The 22,261-nt window shown below is 41.7% G+C and overlaps 1 protein-coding gene across 1 annotated transcript in view; it reads left to right on the top strand.

The window, feature by feature from the left end:
• CAPN9 (calpain 9) overlaps positions 1-21,701 on the top strand; it is a 1,050,568-nt gene extending 1,028,867 nt beyond the window's left edge. The window contains exon 20 of the mRNA XM_040350717.1: positions 21,494-21,701. Within this exon, the coding sequence (XP_040206651.1) occupies positions 21,494-21,520 (27 nt within the window). The 3' untranslated portion in view covers positions 21,521-21,701. The remainder of the gene's footprint in view (positions 1-21,493) is intronic.
• The last annotated feature ends 560 nt before the right edge of the window (positions 21,702-22,261 follow it).

The following is a 22,261-nucleotide window of genomic DNA, read 5'->3' as shown; positions in this document are numbered from 1 at the left end:
GTTACCTTGCGGGCGCGCTTCTGTGTCATAAAGTCGCCATCCATAGTAGCCGAGTGTATGACTCTGCCCCGCCCCCCTGCGCCTGCTTAATTGGATTTGATTGAAAGCAGCAGGAGCCAATGGTTGCGCTGCTATCAATCTATCCAATGAAGAGCCGAGAAGCAGTGGAGAGAGCAACGTGGGATCGCACCCACTGAAATTTGGGGCTCAAGTAACCGGACTGGGGGACCGGACAGTGCAAGGTGTTTTTTCACCTTAAAGGGGTTGTAAAGGAAAAAAGTTTTTTCATAATAAGCACCTGCAGACATTCCTCTTTTCACTTCCTCATTGTTCGTTTTTTCTCAGAAGTTGCTCTATTTCTTCTCTGTTCTGTTCACTTCCTGCTTTTCTGATTGTTACTCACCACCGTGAAGGGAAGCTTTACTGCGGTGGTCAGTGACATGCTCGCCCCCTCCTGGGAACTACATCTGTGCGGCAGGATGCTCTCTACGTGTTAGAGACTTCAAGGAGGTGTGAATTACTGGGCGTGCCACAATTCATACTGGGAAATGTAGCTCTTACATGAACGAGCGCCGAAAAACAGGAGATGAATGAGAGAACAGAAACTAGAATGCCGGAGGTGATATAGATGAAGGAATTTAATAGGTATTTACTCGTTTTTATAACAGAATACACTATTACATTACACTATTCTGTCTGTCTACCTTGCAGACATTAATTTTAGGCAAAAAATGTTTTTCCTTTACAACACCTTTAATGCATAGGATGCATTAAGGTGAAAAAACATGGAGGTTTACAACCCCTTTAAGTCTAACCCGAACACTTTAACGGCGCACAGTATTTTTTTTTTTTTCAGTATACACTATATGATTGTAATTTGTAACAGACCCTCTGCACCTTTGAGCACTCCAAAGAGAATATTAATGTGCGCAGTGTCCCCTCACCCTCCTGTCAGGCCCTGTTCCAAGCCACATGCCTGTCTGAATATTGTCGGACAGTCTGAATTTTGAGTCATGTGTCTGGGTTCTCAGTCCAGACTGTCCGGGTGAATCCCAAACAGGTGGCAACCCTATATAAAATAGACTAGGGGGTGGGTCTGAGTAGCTCAGCAAAAACAACACTCAGCCCACAAAAATGGGCTGGAGTACATTACTTGCCTATTAAAGGATACTTGCATTCGAATAGAAAGGATTAGAATAAAATAGAAAAGAATAGCATAGAAAAACAATAGAACAGCATAGAAAAACAATAGAACAGAAAATAGTAAAATTTTATATATATTATATATTTTTTTCTATTCCGTTCTATTGTCTTTCTATGCTATTCTTTTCTATTATTTTCTATTCTATTCTAATCTTTTCTAATCAAATTTTAGAAGTTTCTGAAATTCTCATTTCGTATAGAATGAATTTGAATTAGAGTGGAAAAAAATAGAAAAGAATAAAATAGAAAAACAATAGAACAGCAAAGAAAAAATATTATTTATATATATATATATATATATATATATATTGTAAGGGGTTAGCTCGGTAGCGGGGTGTGTGACCCCTTGGATGGGTTCACCACACACTGAATTTATACAGATGGGCAGTCGAAGACGGTTGAAAACAAAGTTCTTGGTTTATTTTTCCATTTTGCTGGAAAACAATTGCAAGCATCCAAACAGCATAAACAAAATCAAACATAAAATAAACCCTAGCCACTCTGGGCGTCTACCTTCCACACAGGAACCTATCTATGGAGTCTGGCTCAGCCTAGCGCTGGGCAGACAGTGCAGGTCGTACAGCAGAAAACAATAGTCTTTTGATTTTTATCACACAGAAAAATCACTCCTCTAATCACCTCCTCAGAAGACTTTCAGTACGCTGCTCTCCTACTCACAAAGCCTTAGGAATGATGCAGCCAATTAGTGGTAATCCTTTGGACTACTTATAGAGGCCTTAATTACCTCATTCTGAACAGCTGAAGTTTTTCAACTGCCTCAAACCTTTCCTGGCTACATTTTTCAGCCGACGCCTAATAACAATTAGTGTATTGTCTAACAAGGCAGAAATGTATGTCCCGTCCGTGACAACACCCACAAATTTACCTGACTTCCTGTCACAATATATACACACACATAAACATCTTCCAAAATTCTAATTTCATATAGAATCAATTTGAATAGAAAAGATTAGAATAGAATAGAAAATAATATTCTAATAATAATAGAAATAATAGTAAAACAATAAAACAGAATAGAAAAAATATAATATAATATTATATATATATATATATATATAAAACCATCTTCCAAAATTTGAATTTCGTATACAATGAATAGACTAGAAAAACAATAGGACAGAATAGAATAAAATTTGACTGTTTTTCTAGTCTATTCTTTTCTATTTTTTTTTATTTATAATCGAATCTTTTCTATTCAAATTCATTCAATACGAAATTCGAATTTTGGAAAATGTTTATATATATAACCATTTTCTGAAATTCTAATTTTGTATAGAATGATTTTGAATTCGAATAGAAAAGATTAGAATAGAATTGAAAATAATATAAAAACAATAGAACAGAATAGAATAAAATATAATATTTGTTTTTCTAGTTTATTCTTTTCTATTCTAATCTTTTCTATTCAAATTCGATTTCATTCTATATTTCATTCTATTCTGTTCTATTGTTTTTCTAGTTTATTCTTTTCTTTTCTATTCTAATTTGATTTCATTCTATACACAATCCGAATTTTGGAAAATGGTTATATATGTTATTATATATATAGTTTACTTTCTCAAATTCGGTCAATTTGTTTTCGCATGCGGTAGAATTTTTTCAAATTTTTCAGATTTGAATCGTTATTTCGGATTTGTTTAAATTCCTTACTTTTGTAATTCGTAAATTCAGATGCATACGGATTTCCAAATAATGAAAAGTTTGTCCAAATTTCGATGCACATGTCTAAACCTAACTATTTAACATTATCTCAAACTCCACCTACTTCTAACATTTGCAAATATTTTCCTTTTGAGATTGGAATGAGGGACAACTATTAGCAAAACATATGTAGACAGAGGACACACACCCTACCACGCCCCCTTAAAGGAGAATTATACAAAAAATTGTACAAGTTAAATCCACAGGTGCTTTTTTTACCACTACTTTATACTGGTTTTTGAAATGTAAAAATGCAGTCATTTAGAAATTGGAAGATTTTGGATTACTAAATCCAAAAATCAGAAAGGTGGGACTTTAGATGAGACTGTGGCCGTCCGGCACACAAGCCTCCATCCCTAGTAATATGAACAGAGGGCGACTAATGGGGACTAAGGGAGAAGGTTGGGACTTTAAATGAAACAAAACATTAAGGGCAGAACGAATCAGTAGGTAAATTAAAATAAGCTGTTTATTATTGGCACATATGGATGCGTTGCAAAGTAGGTACATGGTAATATATACTGTGTTAAAATGCATAATGGGAACATGATCGATCAGTCATAGGGAAATTCCAATAGTAACATGATAAACAAAGTAACACGTGATAGACAATGCAACCAGCATGAATGCATGGTAAATATACATGGTAGGTCAATAAATATGTTAAAGTGCATGATGGAGAAATGACTGATCGGTCCTGCAAAATTCCAATGTTGACATAGTAAACAATGTAACACATAGTAATTACTGTAATCAGCAGAAAGCAGTGATGGTATTAATAATAAAATTAAAATTAAAAAATAAAAACATGAAGGGTCAGTCATGACAGATAGTAAAAGTAGCATGATGAACAGTGCGACACATAATAAACAATGTAACCAGCGAATAGGTATACATAGTGAATCAATAATATGTGTATAGTATATAGTTACATAGTTACATAGTTAGTCAGGTTGAAAAAAGACACAAGTCCATCCAGTTCAACCACAAAAAATAAAAAAACAAAATAAAAAACACAGTACAATCCTATACACCCAACTCCATACCCACAGTTGATCCAGAGCAAGGCAAAAAACCCCAGCAGAGCATGATCCAATTTGCTACAGCAGGGGAAAAAATTCCTTCCTGATCCCCCGAGAGGCAATCGGATTTACCCTGGATCAACTTTAACTACAAATCTTAGTACTCAGTTAAATTCTGTACATTTAGGAAAGAATCCAGGCCTTTCCTAAAGCAATCTACTGAGCTGGCCAGAACCACCTCTGGAGGGAGTCTGTTCCACATTTTCACAGCTCTTACTGTGAAAAAACCTTTCCGTATTTGGAGGTGAAATCTCTTTTCCTCTAGACGTAAAGAGTGCCCCCTTGTCCTCAGTGATGACCGTAAAGTGAATAACTCAACACCAAGTTCACTGTATGGACCTCTTATATATTTGTACATGTTGATCATATCCCCCCTTATTCTCCTCTTCTCAAGAGTGAATAAATTTAGTTCTTCTAATCTTTCCTCATAGCTGAGCTCCTCCATTCCTCTTATCAGTTTGGTTGCCCTTCTCTGCACTTTCTCCAGTTCTCCGATATCCTTTTTGAGAGTAGTAACATGACTGATTGATCATGGAAGGTTAAAATGGTAACATGGTAAATAATGTAGCATATAGTAAATACTGTGATCAACAGTGTATCCAAAATGGTATAAATTCATAATAAGTAATACATAGTGGTACATGATTCGAACATTCAAATGCCCATGGTTGTATCCATGGGGTAGGCTCAACGCGTTTCGTGGACACTTTCCACTCATCAGGAGCAAGTAGGGGCTAAAGATACCTATAATAAGAGATACATGGTAGAAGGATACTAGTTAGAGGTATATAACTAGAGAGGGAAGAGGGGGAGCACAACTCGGTGGTCCAAACACTCTTACCTGGGTTAATAAGTAAAACAGGGTAGGAAATATTAATGTTGATCAGAGGGGAGAGGAGAGTAACCCCAACGGGAGCTGACGTGGCAACAGATTGGCGGCAACAGAGATCCGATCTCAAGACGTTGAAAGTGATGAAGTGGTGAGTACCTTTTCAAATGATACAGTGACGAGTATGAGCCCAAAGGGCTTCTGTAAAACAATGTGAAAAAGACCATGCATCAGGGTAATGAGCTTGGCTGAAAAGGCAGAGACCAAAGGAATAAGACTAAAGATATAGAAAAAAACAAAACAGGTGAGAGACAAGAGTGGGTGGAGTCATACAGAGTGGTGGCTGTAAAACCACCAACGTGATCTAGTGACAAAGAAAAAATTAAGGTAGTAGTAATAATACCTGAGGGTAGATGAAAAAGAGTAGGGAACAGTGAAAGTAAACGGTGGAAGTGGTGAAGAAGGAGGAAGACCGTGCCTGCCAGCGTCTGTCCCACTGAACGTCACGTCAAGCGTGCAAGAGAAGAGCAACAGCCGTGCAGAATCTCTTATATGCGGGCGCCCGGCTCCTCCCCATTAGCGCACGCTGATGGAAAATCAATGCACCATCACGTGGCGTCGGCAATTGATGGCGGACGTGTGTACGTGAGGGACGTGGCATCGATGCGTAGCAAGTGCGTCCCCCCAACTCCGTGGTCAATAGACGGGGGAACGCCATGGTGCGCATCGCAGCTCCCAAGTGGTGAGGTGACAGAACTCAACCCCCCGGATAGGGTACACCTCACAATGAACATGTAGTAGGTGATCCTAAAAGAGAATAACATAATCCAGGGCGACATAAGAAGTAGGTAACCAATAATACATGGGATATTAAAGTAAATAAATGTAGTGTTTCAATCCCTAATCAGTTGAAACTGGAAGATTTTGGATTGCTAAATCCAAAAATCAGAAAGGTGGGACTTTAGATGAGACTGTGGCCTTCCGGCACACAAGCCTCCATCCCTAGTAATATGAACAGAGGGGGACTAATGGGGACTAAGGGAGAAGGTTGGGACTTTAAATGAAACAAAACATTAAGGGCAGAACGAATCAGTAGGTAAATTAAAATAAGCTGTTTATTATTGGCACATATGGATGCGTTGCAAAGTAGGTACATGGTAATATACAGTATACTGTGTTAAAATGCATAATGGGAACATGATCGATCAGTCATAGGGAAATTCCAATAGTAACATGATAAACAAAGTAACACGTGATAGACAATGCAACCAGCATGAATGCATGGTAAATATACATGGTAGATCAATAAATTTAGAAATTGTATTTCATCCACTGGGAAACACTTTTTGAGAGATTAAAAAGTGCATTTTATATATAATTATATAGATCAGACCAAAATGAGGGACAAATAAGGATGAAAGAGGGACAGATAGACTTTGTTCCAAATCAGGGACAGTCCTTGGAAATCAGGGACAGTTGGGAGCTATGCCTTGGCGCTATCTAAACCCTGTATAATAATAATAATAATAATAATAATAATAAATAATAATGTGCCTTAGGTGGTGGTCTATTCTGCACTGTACAGACATAATGCCTTTCATTGTTGCTCTGTGTCAGCTGTTGTGTTCATTATTCTCATTCTTAGTTTAGTCAGTTTTAGTAGTGATTCCTGTTTCTATTTAGTGATGTTGCGTTTACTGGGTCTAGGTGGGTGGTCACTCCTGGCTGTAGTGAACACTTGCTGCTCACTAATATTGGCAATGGTGTGGGGGTGGTGGCGCTGTCTATATGGAGGCTGATAGTACCCAGAGGTGGTATGATACAGACTATATTGACCTCAACAACATGTGTGATTATAGTGTCTAGAATATAGTGCCTCCTAGTGTTAGTAAGTGATGTACCAACGGTAGGATAAATGACATGGGTGTTGTTAGAACCCCATGCAACACATAACAACAATTAATGCAAAAATGCAAATAAATATGATAAAAGTTGAATGAAAAATAATAAAGTGTTGACAAACAGCACAAATGCTGGAATCTTTTCCAAAAAGTGTCCAATAATGAAAAAATATATCCAACCAATATATATATATATATAAAAAATATGCAAAAAATATTGGACCTAGATAGCAACAGTCCGTGTAAATAATCCAATATTTAGATAAAGTGACAGCAGTCCAAGTGATGTATCAATGGTGATAATAGGTGAGCATGTGACTTTCCAAGCAGGTAGGTGATCACAGTATGCAGTAGTGCAGTGATGCGAAGTGGGTCCGGTGCTCCCCCTCCTGGGTCCCTACTCACCAGAAACACTCACCCCTGCAGGGGTAAAGTGCATGAATGTAGAATATATCCAACCGACTCGGGTCCTCGCTCTCCAGATAGATCCTATAGTCCAGCTGGTGCCAAAAGGTCCTAGGTGGCCAAATTCCTCCAGGGTCTGAGGCAGACGGGGCCCCAGGGTAGCTGAGTTGAGCGCCCACAAGGTAGCAGGAGTTAGGTGAAATGGAGGGCCCCAGGGTAGCAGGACTGGGCTCTCAGCACCTCTGTTCACTCCACAATCAACAAGTGCTTCAGGTCAAGCTCCCCTCCTCTTACTGCTTGTAACTAGTCACCCAGTGCTTCTACATGGGGCCTCGGTCACCATGACCGAGGCCCCATGTAGAAGCACTGGGTGACTAGTTACAAGCAGTAAGAGGAGGGGAGCTTGACCTGAAGCACTTGTTGATTGTGGAGTGAACAGAGGTGCTGAGAGCCCAGTCCTGCTACCCTGGGGCCCTCCATTTCACCTAACTCCTGCTACCTTGTGGGCGCTCAACTCAGCTACCCTGGGGCCCCGTCTGCCTCAGACCCTGGAGGAATTTGGCCACCTAGGACCTTTTGGCACCAGCTGGACTATAGGATCTATCTGGAGAGCGAGGACCCGAGTCGGTTGGATATATTCTACATTCATGCACTTTACCCCTGCAGGGGTGAGTGTTTCTGGTGAGTAGGGACCCAGGAGGGGGAGCACCGGACCCACTTCGCATCACTGCACTACTGCATACTGTGATCACCTACCTGCTTGGAAAGTCACATGCTCACCTATTATCACCATTGATACATCACTTGGACTGCTGTCACTTTATCTAAATATTGGATTATTTACACGGACTGTTGCTATCTAGGTCCAATATTTTTTGCATATTTTTTATATATATATATATATTGGTTGGATATATTTTTTCATTATTGGACACTTTTTGGAAAAGATTCCAGCATTTGTGCTGTTTGTCAACACTTTATTATTTTTCATTCAACTTTTATCATATTTATTTGCATTTTTGCATTAATTGTTGTTATGTGTTGCATGGGGTTCTAACAACACCCATGTCATTTATCCTACCGTTGGTACATCACTTACTAACACTAGGAGGCACTATATTCTAGACACTATAATCACACATGTTGTTGAGGTCAATATAGTCTGTATCATACCACCTCTGGGTACTATCAGCCTCCATATAGACAGCGCCACCACCCCCACACCATTGCCAATATATTTCTTGTATCCCCTAGGGGATCACATTCTTGGGGGGGCTGCAGTCTCTTATTTCTATCCCTATTTTATGTTTGGTTTGTAATACTGTCACATATTTCCATTTAGTGTTTCCTAAGCGCGGCTACTTTCTATTCATACTTGCTGCTCACTCCCACACTACCCCTGCTCTGATTTGCAAAACAAATCTCTAATGGCATGAAGCAAGAGGAAGCACTGGAGTGAGTGGCTTGTAAGTTGCTAGTACACACATAATAATCTGATTTCTGTTTGCCTTGGTTCTGTGCCCTGTATATACTCATTTACTGTAATATTTTATTGCAGTGCAATGCAACCTTACTTTGGCGTTTGTGGTGCAGTTTTCATAGCTTGGTTTGGTAGGGTGACCAATACAGGGTAGAGTTGGACCTGAAATACCTATAGGGGCAGATCCACAAAGAAATTACGCTGGCGTATCTATTGATACGCCGGTGTAATTTCAAAATGCCCGCGTCGTATCTTTGTTTTGAATCCTCAAAACAAGATACAACGGCATCTCGGCTAGATCCGACAGGCGTACGTCTTCGTATGCCGTCGGATCTAAGCTGCAATTTTTCGGCGGCCGCTAGGTGGCGTTCCCGTCGAAATCCGCGTTGAGTATGCAAATGAGCTATTTACGGCGATCCACGAACGTACGTCCGGCCGGCGCATTTTTTTCGTCGTTTGCGTTCGGCTTTTTCCGGCGTATAGTTAACCAGTTCCAGACCACCGCATGTACATATACGTCCACAATATGGCACGTACAGGCACATGGGCGTACAGGTACGTCCCCGCCTTACCTGGGTTCGGGGGTCCGATCGGGACCCCCTCCGGTACATGCGACGGCCGGGAACGGTGTACGGGAGGTCCGGGAGGAGGGGGCGGCTATTGGTTTCCAGCCGTCCCCTCTCGATCTCCCTCGGCGAATCGGATTCCACCTGAGCCCTCCCTGCCTGTGTAACTGTAAACACAGGCAGGGAGGGAAGTGACGTTTTCTCCCCTCTGGCGGTCTTTTCGTCCGGTTCCAGAGGAGAGAAGACGTCAGTACTGTGAGTTGCACCAACAGCACACTGACACAGCACACATAGGCACATAACCCCCCCCCGATCACCCCCCCAGCACCCCCAGATCACCCCCTGTCACAGTGTCACTGATTGCAGTGATCATTTATTTTCTGATCACTGCTTTTAGTGTCAGTGTGACAGAAAAAGTGTCAGGGCAGTTAGGTTTAGGCCCCTTTAGGTCCAGGGTAGCCCCCTACCCCCCCCCCCCAAAAAAGTTTAAACCCCTGATTGCCCCTAAAGTTAACCCTTTCACCCCTATTGCCAGTGTCACTAAGCGATCGGTTTCTGATCGCTGTATTAGTGTCACTGTTGCCGCTAGGCAGTTAGTTTTTTTTGAGGTTCGCCGCAGGTTTATATAGCGTTAGGTACCCCCATAAATAAAGGTTTTAACCCCTGATTGCCCCTAGAGTTAACCCTTTCACCCCTATTGCCAGTGTCACTAAGCGATCGGTTTCTGATCGCTGTATTAGTGTCACTGTTGCCGCTAGGCAGTTAGTTTTTTTTGAGGTTCGCCGCCAGGTTTATATAGCGTTAGGTACCCCCATAAAATAAAGGTTTTAACCCCTGATTGCCCCTAGAGTTAACCCTTTCACCCCTATTGCCAGTGTCACTAAGCGATCGGTTTCTGATCGCTGCATTAGTGTCACTGTTGCCGCTAGGCAGTTAGTTTTTTTGAGGTTCGCCGCCAGGTTTATATAGCGTTAGGTACCCCCATAAATAAAGGTTTTAACCCCTGATTGCCCCTAGAGTTAACCCTTTCACACTGATCACTGTATAAGTGTCACTGGTGACGTGGTTAGCCAGTTAGTTATTTAGTTATTTTAGGTTCGCCACCAGGTTTTTAGAAAGCGTTAGGTACCCCCATATATTACCGAATAAAGGTTTTAACCCCCCTGATTGCCCCCTAGTTAACCCTTTCACCAGTGATCACCGTATAAGTGTTACGGTTGACGCTGGTTGGTTAGTTTGCTGTTTATAGCATCAGAGCACCCGCCGTATATAACCCAATAGGTTTAACCCCCTGATCACCCGGCGGGTGATATAAATAAATTTTAGCGCCAGTCAGGGTCTGCGTCGCCCCAGGCAGCGTTAGGTTAGAGCCAGTACCGCTTACACACCCACTCGCTAAGCATACACCCCCCCTTAGTGGTATAGGATCTGAACGGATCGATACCTGATCTGATCAGATCTATACTAGCGTACCCAGCAGTTTAGGGTACCCAAAAACGCATTGTTAGCGGAATCAGCCCAGATACCCGCTAGCACCTGCGTTTTCCCCCTCTGCCCAGCCCAACCCACCCAAGTGCAGTATCGATCGATCACTGTCACTTACAAAACACAAGACACATAACTGCAGCGTTCGCAGAGACAGGCCTGATCCCTGCGATCGCTTACAGTTTTTTTTGAAGCGTTTTCTACATTTGCTTTTCTATAGTCAGGTGCTTTTTTTACCTGTGAATCCTTACCATTGTACCACTAAATTTAGAGTCCAAAATGGCAAACCGAAGGTACAATGATAAGCAGGCCTTGGAGTTCATGTGCATGTCAGATAGTGAGGAGGAGGAGGTCACGTATCTGACAGATTCTGGCTCAGAATATGAACCCATTTACGACAGCGGCTCCATGTCAGATAGCTCGCACGACGAAGTTGAGGTCCCTGCTAAGGCCAGGCGTACCCGATCCCATTCTGATGTTGTTGAGCAGCAAGAACCGCAGGACCCTCGTATGGAGCAGAGATCCAGTACTAGCGCCGCTATTCCTTCTGGTGAATTGGCAAGCACCAGCGGCCTAGTACACCCTGGTCGTTTATCCAGCACTGCAGTAACACTTGGTGACGTGGCGAGTCCCATAAGTGCAGTTTGAAGCTGGCGATGTGGCAAGCACAAGTAGTGTCCCGCTGCCACCAATAGAAGACAGAGACAGGCCCGTCGTGCCCATAGTGCCCTTCCTGTAGAATTTGCCTATCCTGATTGGGTCCCCACCACTTCTACAGCACCTGTACTTCCCCCATTCACTGGCCAACCCGGTATTCAGGTGGATACAGCGAACTTTACGTCACTTGATTTTTATTCGCTGTATTTCACGGAAGATCTCTATAGATCTATTGTGGACCAGACTAATTTATATGCTGGTACTTACATCGCCGCTAACCCCCAGTCTCGCCTTGCCAAAGAATGGAAACCTCTCGAGGTTTCCGAATTTAAGACCTTTCTGGGCCTTACCCTCAACATGGGCATACACAAATTTCCGTCATTGCGGATGTATTGGTCCACACATCCCATTGACCATATGTACATTTTCTCTGCTCACATGGCCAGGAGACGATACGAGGCGATCCTGCGGTTCCTGCATTTCAGTGACAATGCACTTTGTCGTCCACGTGGAGACCCTGAATTTGACCGGCTCTATAAAATTCGGCCCCTCGTAAACCATTTCAACGAACGTTTTTGCAGCCTTGTTTAATCCCAGCAGGTTGTATGCGTTGATGAGTCCCTGATTAAATTTGCTGGCCGTTTGTCTTTCAAACAGTACCTTCCCAGCAAGCGTGCCAGATACGGGGTCAAGCTCTATAAGCTCTGTGACAGGGCCACAGGCTACACATGGAGCTTTAGGGTTACGAGGGAAAAGATAGTCAGGTAGAGCCGGAAGGATGCCCAGATTACATGGGGAGCGCTGGCAAGATTGTTTGGGACTTGGTGTCACCCTTATTCGGAAAGGGGTACCATTTGTATGTGGACAATTTTTACAGCAGCGTGCCACTTTTTAGCCACTTATTTGATCAACAGATTGGAGCATGTGGCACCGTGCGACCTAATCGCCGGGGCTTCCTCCCAGCGGCTTGTAGATGCCCGTGTTAGGCCGGGGGCGAGAGCCTGCTGCAGATGTAAAAATTTGCTCGCTGTGAAGTGGCGGGACAATAGGAATGTTTTCGTTCTTACCACCCTTCACGCAGACACGACAGTCCAAATTCGTACGGCGACTGGTGTTGTGGAGAAACCCCTCTGTGTCCACGAATATAACCAAAACATGGGAGGGGTGGACCTCAACGACCAGTTAATGGCGCCGTATCATATTGCCCGTAAGACGAGACGCTGGTACAAAAAAAGTGTCTCTACATTTATTTCAATTGGCTCTACTGAATGCTCATGTCGTATACAGAGCTTCAGGACGGAATGAATCCTTCCTTCAATTCCAGAGGGATATCATCACAGAACTCCTGTATCCAGGCGGTATTGTACCTCACCATCTCCTACCAAATGCAGTAAGCCGACTGCATGAGAGGCATTTTTCTTATGTCCTCCCGAGTACCCCTACCCAACGAGCCCCCCAAAGAAAATGTCGTGTCTGTACCAAGCGCGGATTTAGGCGTGACACCCGTTATTTTTGTCCCAATGTCCTGGCAATCCTGGTCTTTGTATTGGTGAATGTTTTGAACGCTTCCACGCACACGTTAATTATTAGTGTAGGGTGAAACATTTCACAGGCTAGGCTCACTTACACAGGGTCTCCCAAGATGCCATCGCATTTTGAGAGACCCAAAACCTGGAACCGAAAAGTTGAAGTTACAGTTCACAGTTACAAAAAAAAGTGTTAAAAAAAAAAAAAAAAAAAGTAAAAAATAAAAACACACAAAAAAATATAAAAATAAAAAAACCAAAAATAGTTGTCGTTTTATTGTTCTCTCCCTCTCTATTCTCTCTCTATTGTTCTGCTCTTTTTACTGTATTCTATTCTGCAAAGTTTTATTGTTGTTATGTTTTTTCATGCTTGCTTTTCAGGTATGTAATTTATTTTACTGTTTTCAGGTACGGCCATTCAGCTGTTGCGCGGACTTATTATCTTGACAGCAACAGCGTTTGCTCCCAACGATATATAAAGCCGCGACTCCAGTGCTGTAGGAGGTGATTTCACCACCACAGTTAAAAAAAGAGCATATATGCCGAAGCATGCGGGCAGCAGGGGCGGAGGAGGCGATTTTGCTCCTACATACGGTTGACATTCCTACGGAGGCTTTCCGTGGAAAAGTCTGACCATGTGTACACGGCATAGAAAAGTCCGACCGTGTGTACGCGGCATAGAAAAGTCCGACCGTACGCGGCATAACTTTTTTTGCGGGAGGATGCCCCCATGCTTTGGCATATATATATTTTAGGCACAGGTTGCGTTAAAAATGTTTTATTTTTTACTATGTTTTTTTATAGGTATTTGCTTTGCAGGTATGGTATGATCTTACTGTTATACTGGAATGTTACTTTGTTTTAATGTTAACCATCATTTGCTTAGCAGGTACGCCATTCAGTTGCAGTGCGGATTTATTTAGCGTGACAGCAAACAGCGTTTGCTCCCACGATATATAAAGCCGCGACTCCAATGCTGTAGGAGGTGATTTCACCACTACAGTTCAAAAAAGAGCATATATGCCGGAGCATGGGGGGCCATTAGGGGCGGATGGAGCGATTTGCTCCTAATGCCGCGTACATTACGGTTGACATTCCTACGGAGCTTTCCTGTGGAAAAGTCTGACCATGTGTACACGGCATAGAAAAGTCCGACCGTGTGTACGCGGCATAGAAAAGTCCGACCGTACGCGGCATAACTTTTTTGCGGGAGGATGCCCCCATGCTTCGGCATATATAAATGGTGCATGTATGCCCATCATTAGAAGTGGGTGGATGAAGGGAGGTATTCTAATGGTGGGCATACCCACCGATTAATCTTTTTTTTGTTCAGCCAACAGACTGCATGAAAAAAAAAAAAGATTACAATACATGTCCAACAAGAACCATCAACGTACTGGTATGTTGCAGACTTTGGAATGGTTATACCAGAATGATGCCTGCGGGTTTAGGCATCATCTTGGTATCATTCTTTTCAGCCAGCGGTCGGCTTTTCATGTAAAAGCAGTCCTAGCGGCTAATTAGCCTCTAGACTGCTTTTTACATTCAGTGGGAGGGAATGTCCCCCCCCCCAGATATAAACGGCGCCATTGAGAATATGGAAAGCATTTATCACACCGATCTTGGTGTGGTCAGATGCTTTGAGGGCAGAGGAAAGATCTAGGGTCTAATAGACCCCATTTAAAAAAAAAAGAGTACCTGTCACTAACTATTGCTATCATAAGGGATATTTACATTCCTGAGATAAACAATAAAATGGTAAATAAATAAATAAATGGAAGGAACAGTTAACAAATAAAATAAAAAAAGCGAAATAAAAATATAAAAAAAATAAAAAAAATAAAAAAAAGCATCCTGTCCCCCCCTGCTCTTGCGCAAAGACGAACGCAAGCGTCGGTCTGGAGTCATTGTAAACAGCAATTGCACCATGCATTGGAGGTATCACCGCGAAGGGCAGATCGAGGGCAGTCATTTTAGCAGTAGACCTACTCTGTAAATCTAATGTGGTAACCTGTAAAGGCTTTTAAAGGCTTTTAAAAATGTATGTAGTTTGTCGCCACTGCGCGTTTTGTGCGCAATTTTAAAGTATGTCGTGTTTGGTATCCATGTACTCGGCCTAAGATCATAATTTTTATTTCATCAATAATTTGGGCAATATAGTGTGTTTTAGTGCTTTAAAATAAAAAAAGTGTATTTTTTCCCCAAAAAAATGCGTTTGAAAAAAACGCTGCGCAAATACTGTGTGGAAATTTTTTTTGCAACACCCACCATTTTAATCTGTAGGGGCCTTTGCTTTAAAAAAATATATAATGTTTGGGGGTTTCAACTTTACTTTCTTGCAAAAAAATAATATGTTTTTATGTAAACAAAACAGTGTCAGAAGGGCTTTTTCTTCAAGTGGTTAGAAGAGTGGGTGATGTGTGACATAAGCTTCTAATTGTTGTGCATAAATGCCAGGACAATTGAAAACCCCCCCAAATGACCCCATTTGGAAAGTAGACACCCCAAGCTATTTGCTGAGAGGCATCTTAAGTCCATGGAATATTTTAGATTTTGACCCAAGTTGCGGGAAATTATAAATATATATATATATATATAATATATTTTTTTTTGCGCAAAGTTGTCACTAAATGATATATTGCTCAAACATGCCATGGGCATATGTGGAATTACAACCCCAAAATGCATTCTGCTGCTTCTCCTGAGTACGGGGATACCACATGTGTGAGACTTTTTGGGAGCCTAGCCCGCGTACGGGACCCCAAAAACCAATCACACCGCCTTCAGGCTTTCTAAGGGTGTAAATTTTGATTTCACTCCTCACTACCTATCACAGTTTCGAAGGCCATAAAATGCCAAAATAGCACAAAAAATACCCAAATGACCCCATTTTGGAAAGAAGACACCCCAAGGAAACTGCTGAGAGGCATGTTGAGTCCATTGATTTTTTTTTTTTTGTCCAAAGTGATTGAATAATGAGAAAAAAAAAAAAAAAAAGAAAAATGTGTCACTAAATGATATATTGCTCACACATGCCATGGTTATATGTGGAGTTGCACCCTAAAATACATTCTGCTGCTTCTCCTGAGTACGGGGATACCACATGTTTGGGACTTTGTGGGAGCCTAGCCGCGTACGGGGACCCCGAAAACCAAGCACCGCCTTCAGCATTTCTAGGGCGCAAATTTTTGATTTCACTCCTCACTACCTATCACAGTTTCGAAGGCCATAAAATGCCAAAATAGCACAAAAAAAAAACCCCCAAATGACCCATTTTGGAAAGTGAGACACCCCAAGCTATTTGCTGAGAGGCATGTTGAGTCCATGGAATATTAAATTTTTTTGCCCCAAGTGATTGAATCATGACCAAAAAAAATTAAAATAAAAAAATGTACAAAACATTTGTCACTAAATGATATATTTCTCACACATGCCATGGTTTATATGTGGAAATTGCACCCCAAAATACATTCTGCTACTTCTCCTGAGTACGGGGATACCACATGTGTGGGACTTTTTGGGAGCCTAGCCGCGTATGAGACCCCGAAAACCAAGCACCGCCTTCAAGATTTCTAAGGACATAAATTTTTGATTTCACTCACACAAATCTTGAAGGCAGTGCTTGTTTTCGGGGCCCGACGCGGCTAGGCTCCCAAAAAGTCCCACACATGTGGTATCCCCGTACTCAGGAGAAGCAGCAGAATGTATTTTGGGGTGCAATTCCACATATAACCGTGGCATGTGTGAGAAATATATCATTTAGTGACAACGTTTTGTATTTTTTTTTTTTGGTCATTATTCAGTGACTTGGGGCAAAAAAATTAAATATTCCATGGACTCAACATGCCTCTCAGCAAATAGCTTGGGGTGTCTACTTTCCAAAATGGGGTCATTTGGGGGGGTTTTGTGCTGTTTTGGCATTTTATTGCCTTCGAAACTGTGATAGGTAGTGAGGAGTGAAATCAAAAATTTATGCCCTTAGAAATCCTGAAGGCGGTGATTGGTTTTCGGGGTCCCGTACGCGGCTAGGCTCCCAAAAAGTCCCACACATGTGGTATCCCCGTACTCAGGAGAAGCAGCAGAATGTATTTTGGGGTGCAATTCCACATATGCCCATGGCATGTGTGAGCAATATATCATTTAGTGACAACGTTTTGTATTTTTTTTTTTTTGGTCATTATTCAGTGACTTGGGGCAAAAAAATTAAATATTCCATGGACTCAACATGCCTCTCAGCAAATAGCTTGGGGTGTCTACTTTCCAAAATGGGGTCATTTGGGGGGGTTTTGTGCTGTTTTGGCATTTTATTGCCTTCGAAACTGTGATAGGTAGTGAGGAGTGAAATCAAAAATTTATGCCCTTAGAAATCCTGAAGGCGGTGATTGGTTTTCGGGGTCCCGTACGCGGCTAGGCTCCCAAAAAGTCCCACACATGTGGTATCCCCGTACTCAGGAGAAGCAGCAGAATGTATTTTGGGGTGCAATTCCACATATGCCCATGGCATATGTGAGAAATATATCATTTAGTGACAACGTTTTGTAAAAATGTTTTTTTTTTTTTTTTGGTCATTATTCAATCACTTGGGGCCATAAAATTAAATATTCCATGGACTCAACATGCCTCTCAGCAAATAGCTTGGGGTGTCTTCTTTCCAAAATGGGGTCATTTGGGGGGGTTGTGTGACATCTTGGCATTTTATGGCCTTCAAAACTGTGATAGGTAGTGATAGGTAGTGAGGAGTGAAATCAAAAATGTATGCCCTTAGAAATCTTGAAGGCGGTGCTTTGTTTTCGGGGCCCCGTATGCGGCTAGGCTCACAAAAAGTCCCACATATGTGGTATCCCCGTACTCGGGAGAAGCAGCAGAATGTATTTTGGGGTGCAATTCCACATATAACTATGGCATGTGTGAGCAATATATCATTTAGTGACAACTTTGTGCAAAAAAAAATCAGTTTGTCATATTCCCGCAACTTGTGTCAAAATATAAAATATTCCATGGACTCGACATGCCTCTCAGCAAATAGCTTAGGGTGTCTACTTTCCAAAATGGGGTCATTTGGTTTTTTTTTTTGCTATTTTGGCATTTTATGGCCTTCGAAACCTTGATAGGTAGTGAGGAGTGAAATCAAAAATTTATGCCCTTAGAAATCCTGAAGGCGGTGATTGGTTTTCGGGGTCCCGTACGCGGCTAGGCTCCCAAAAAGTCCCACACATGTGGTATCCCCGTACTCAGGAGAAGCAGCAGAATGTATTTTGGGGTGCAATTCCACATATGCCCATGGCATATGTGAGAAATATATCATTTAGTGACAACGTTTTGTAAAAATTTTTTTTTTTTTTTTTTTTGGTCATTATTCATTCACTTGGGGCCATAAAATTAAATATTCCATGGACTCAACATGCCTCTCACCAAATAGCTTGGGGTGTCTTCTTTCCAAAATGGGGTCATTTGGGGGGGGTTGTGTGACATCTTGGCATTTTATGGCCTTCAAAACTGTGATAGGTAGTGATAGGTAGTGAGGAGTGAAATCAAAAATGTATGCCCTTAGAAATCTTGAAGGCGGTGCTTTGTTTTCGGGGCCCCGTATGCGGCTAGGCTCACAAAAAGTCCCACATATGTGGTATCCCCGTACTCGGGAGAAGCAGCAGAATGTATTTTGGGGTGCAATTCCACATATAACTATGGCATGTGTGAGCAATATATCATTTAGTGACAACTTTGTGCAAAAAAAAATCAGTTTGTCATATTCCCGCAACTTGTGTCAAAATATAAAATATTCCATGGACTCGACATGCCTCTCAGCAAATAGCTTAGGGTGTCTACTTTCCAAAATGGGGTCATTTGTTTTTTTTTTTTGCTATTTTGGCATTTTATGGCCTTCGAAACCTTGATAGGTAGTGAGGAGTGAAATCAAAAATGTGTGCCCTTAGAAATGCTGAAGGCGGTGCTTGGGTTTTGGGGCCCCGTATGCGGCTAGGCTCCCAAAAAGTCCCACACATGTGGTATCCCCGTACTCAGGAGAAGCAGCAGAATGTATTTTGGGGTGCAATTCCACATATAACCATGGCATGTGTGAGAAATATATCATTTAGTGACAACTTTTTGTAAACATTTTTTTTTTTTTTTTTTCGTCATTATTCAATCACTTGGGACAAAAAAATTAAATATTCAATGGACTCAACATGCCTCTCAGCAGTTTCCTTGGGGTGTCTACTTTCCAAAATGGGGTCATTTGGGGGGGGTTTGTACTGCCCTGCCATTTTAGCACCTCAAGAAATGAGATAGGCAGTCATAAAATAAAAGCTGTGTAAATTCCAGAAAATGTACCCTAGTTTGTAGACGCTATAACTTTTGCGAAAACCAATAAATATACGCTTATTGCGATTTTTTTTACTAAAGACATGTGGCTGAATACATTTTGGCCTAAATGTTTGACTAAAATTTAGTTTATTCGATTTTTTTTACTTTTTGTTATAAGAAAAATCATTTTTTTTCTAAATTTACGGTCTTTTTGCGTTTATATCGCAAAAAATAAAAATCGCAGAGGCGATCAAATACCATCAAAATAAAGCTCTATTTGTGGGAAGAAAAGGACGCAAGTTTCGTTTCGGTACAACATTGCATGACCGCGCAATTACCAGTTAAAGCAGCGCATTGCCAAATTGTAAAAACACCTTTGGTCTTTAGACAGCGTATTGGTCCGGGGCTTAAGTGGTTAAAGCTGCTATACTGAGGCGTACTCAATGTTAAGTATGGCCTTCCTTCCCGCGTAAAATTTTGAATTTTTTACGTAGTTTGCGTAAGTCGTTCGCGAATAGGAATTTGCGTCGAATGACATTACCGTCCTAAGCATTGGAGGGTTCCGGTTTAATTTCGAGCATGCGCACTGGGATACCCCCAGGGACGGCGCGTGTGCGCAGTTAAAAAAAAACGTTGTTTACGTCGGAACATGACGTATTAACATAAAACACGCCCCCATTACATCCATTTGAATTCCGCGCCCTTACGCCGCAAGAGATACACTACGGCGCCGTAACTTACGGCGCAAATTCGTTGAGGATTCGAACCAAATAAAAGTAAGTTACAGTGGCCAGGCGCAGATGTATGTGGATCTGCCCCATAGTGTATATTTCCCTAAAAAATTAATTGCAATTACAAAAATTACAAATAGCCATTCTTTCACTTCTCCTGTTTCCATCTAATTCCCCAATTTAAACTCTAATGCAGCGTACACACGATCAGGCTTTAGCCCAGCCAAATCACATCGGAATTCCATCGGAGAAAAATAGAACATGTTCTATATCTAAACTCCGATGGAATTCATCTGAATTTTTGATGAAAAAACTCAGATGGGGCTACACACGATCGGAATATCCGATGGAAAAAGCCTGTCTGACTTAACCACTTAAGGACCCCTTCACGCTGATATACGTCAGCAGAATGGCACGGCTGGGCACATCAACGTATAGGTACGTTGTCCTTTAAGCCCAGCCGTGGGGTCGTGGGCGCGCCGGCGGCGTGCTCCCGCGACCCGGTCCGAAGCTCCGTGACAGCGAGACTCACGGACCCGATCGCCGCTGGAGTCCCGCGATCGGTCCCCGGAGCTGAAGAACGGGGAGAGCCGTGTGTAAAAACAGCTTCCCCGTTCTTTACTGTGGCTCCGTCATCGATCGTGTCATCCCTTTTATAGGGGGACACAATCGATGACGTCACACCTACAGCCACACCCCCTACAGTTGTAAACACACTTCAGGGAACACATAACCCCAACAGCGCCCCCTGTGGTTAACTCCCAAACTGCAACTGTCATTTTCACAATAAACAATGCATTTTAAATGCATTTTTTGCTGTGAAAATGACAATGGTCCCAAAAATGTGTCAAAATTGTCCGAAGTGTTCGCCATATTGTCGCAGTCATGAAAAAAATCGCTGATCGCCGCCATTAGTAGTAAAAAAAAAAAAAATAATAAAAAATGCAATAAAACTATCCCCTATTTTGTAAACACTATCAATTTTGCGCAAACCAACCGATAAACGCTTATTGCGATTTTTTTTACCAAGAATAGGTAGAAGAATACGTATCGGCCTAAACTGAGGAAAACTTTTTTTTTAATATATTTTTTATAGCAAAATGTAAAAAATATAGCATTTTTTTCAAAATTGTCGCTCTATTTTTGTTTATAGCGCAAAAAATAAAAACCGCAGAGGTGATCAAATACCACCAAAATAAAGCTCTATTTGTGGGGAAAAAAAGGCCGCCAATTTTGTTTGGGAGCCACGTCGCATGACCGCGCAATTGTCAGTTAAAGTGACGCAGTGCCGAATCGCAAAAAGGGCAAGGTCCTTTAGCTGCATTTTGGTCCGGGTCTTAAGTGGTTAAGTGTGACAATAAAATAAAAGCCCTATGGTTCGTGCCACAACTCTTCTACCTCCACACAAGCCTCAGAAGAAGCACAGACCCAAGTCTCAATTTTAAAGATATCATGTATTTAAAGTGCACTATCCTTATTCTGTTTCTGCAGTGGCAATATACTTATTGACATATTATTATAGGCACGTAAAAGTAATTTGTTTTCTAAAAAAAAAAATTTTAAAAACATGTAAATACAAATGTTCATTTTCTTTCCTTTTTAGTTCATCAGCCTAGCAATGAACATCTAATGAGAATCATGGATCAGCAAAAATACTTGAATAATGATTGTATAATAATGCTGTATGTGTTCTTCACTTTAGTTATTCATATAGAAATGGGTCAGATTACTAATTCTGTATACATTAAAAATTATTTAGGTGTATAACATCTCTGTAACTCATTATTAATAAACAAATATGGCATAAAGAGCAGCATCCTGGTATTTTTTCATATTTATTATTAATATGTATTGTTTTCTGTTTTAGGCCTGGTTCACACTAGTGGATCACAGAGAATTGCATGACAATTGAAATCACATTGATTTCAGTGGTGCCTGTTCCTATCAATGCAATATAACTGTGATGCCACTTTAAGGTAGATACTGGCACTACTTTGGTGCGATGTAGTATGATTTTGTGCCCCATAGACAGTGGAAATGCACATTGCTCACATTTTGTTTTGGTTGTTAGAAGCCCTCCGGCGTCCTAACAACTCAAAGTGGTCGGTATGGATTTCTTTCACTGACAACTGAGAAAAGCAGAGGTGAGTCAGTGGGGTGGATTCAGCAAGCAATTACGCCTGCGTATCCATAGATACGCAGCGTAATTGCTAAGTAGCACCGGCGTATCGACTTTCTGTATTCAGAAAGCTCGATACGCCGACTGTAGCCTAAGGCCCCATACACACGAGAGGATTTATCCGCGAATACGGTCCAGCGGACCGTTTCCGCGGATAAATCCTCTCGAGGATTTGTGCGGATTTCCAATGCG

The sequence above is a fragment of the Rana temporaria genome, chromosome 4, assembly GCF_905171775.1.
Source record: "Rana temporaria chromosome 4, aRanTem1.1, whole genome shotgun sequence".
Lineage (NCBI taxonomy): Eukaryota > Metazoa > Chordata > Amphibia > Anura > Ranidae > Rana > Rana temporaria.
This window is presented reverse-complemented; position numbering and strand designations above follow the sequence as displayed.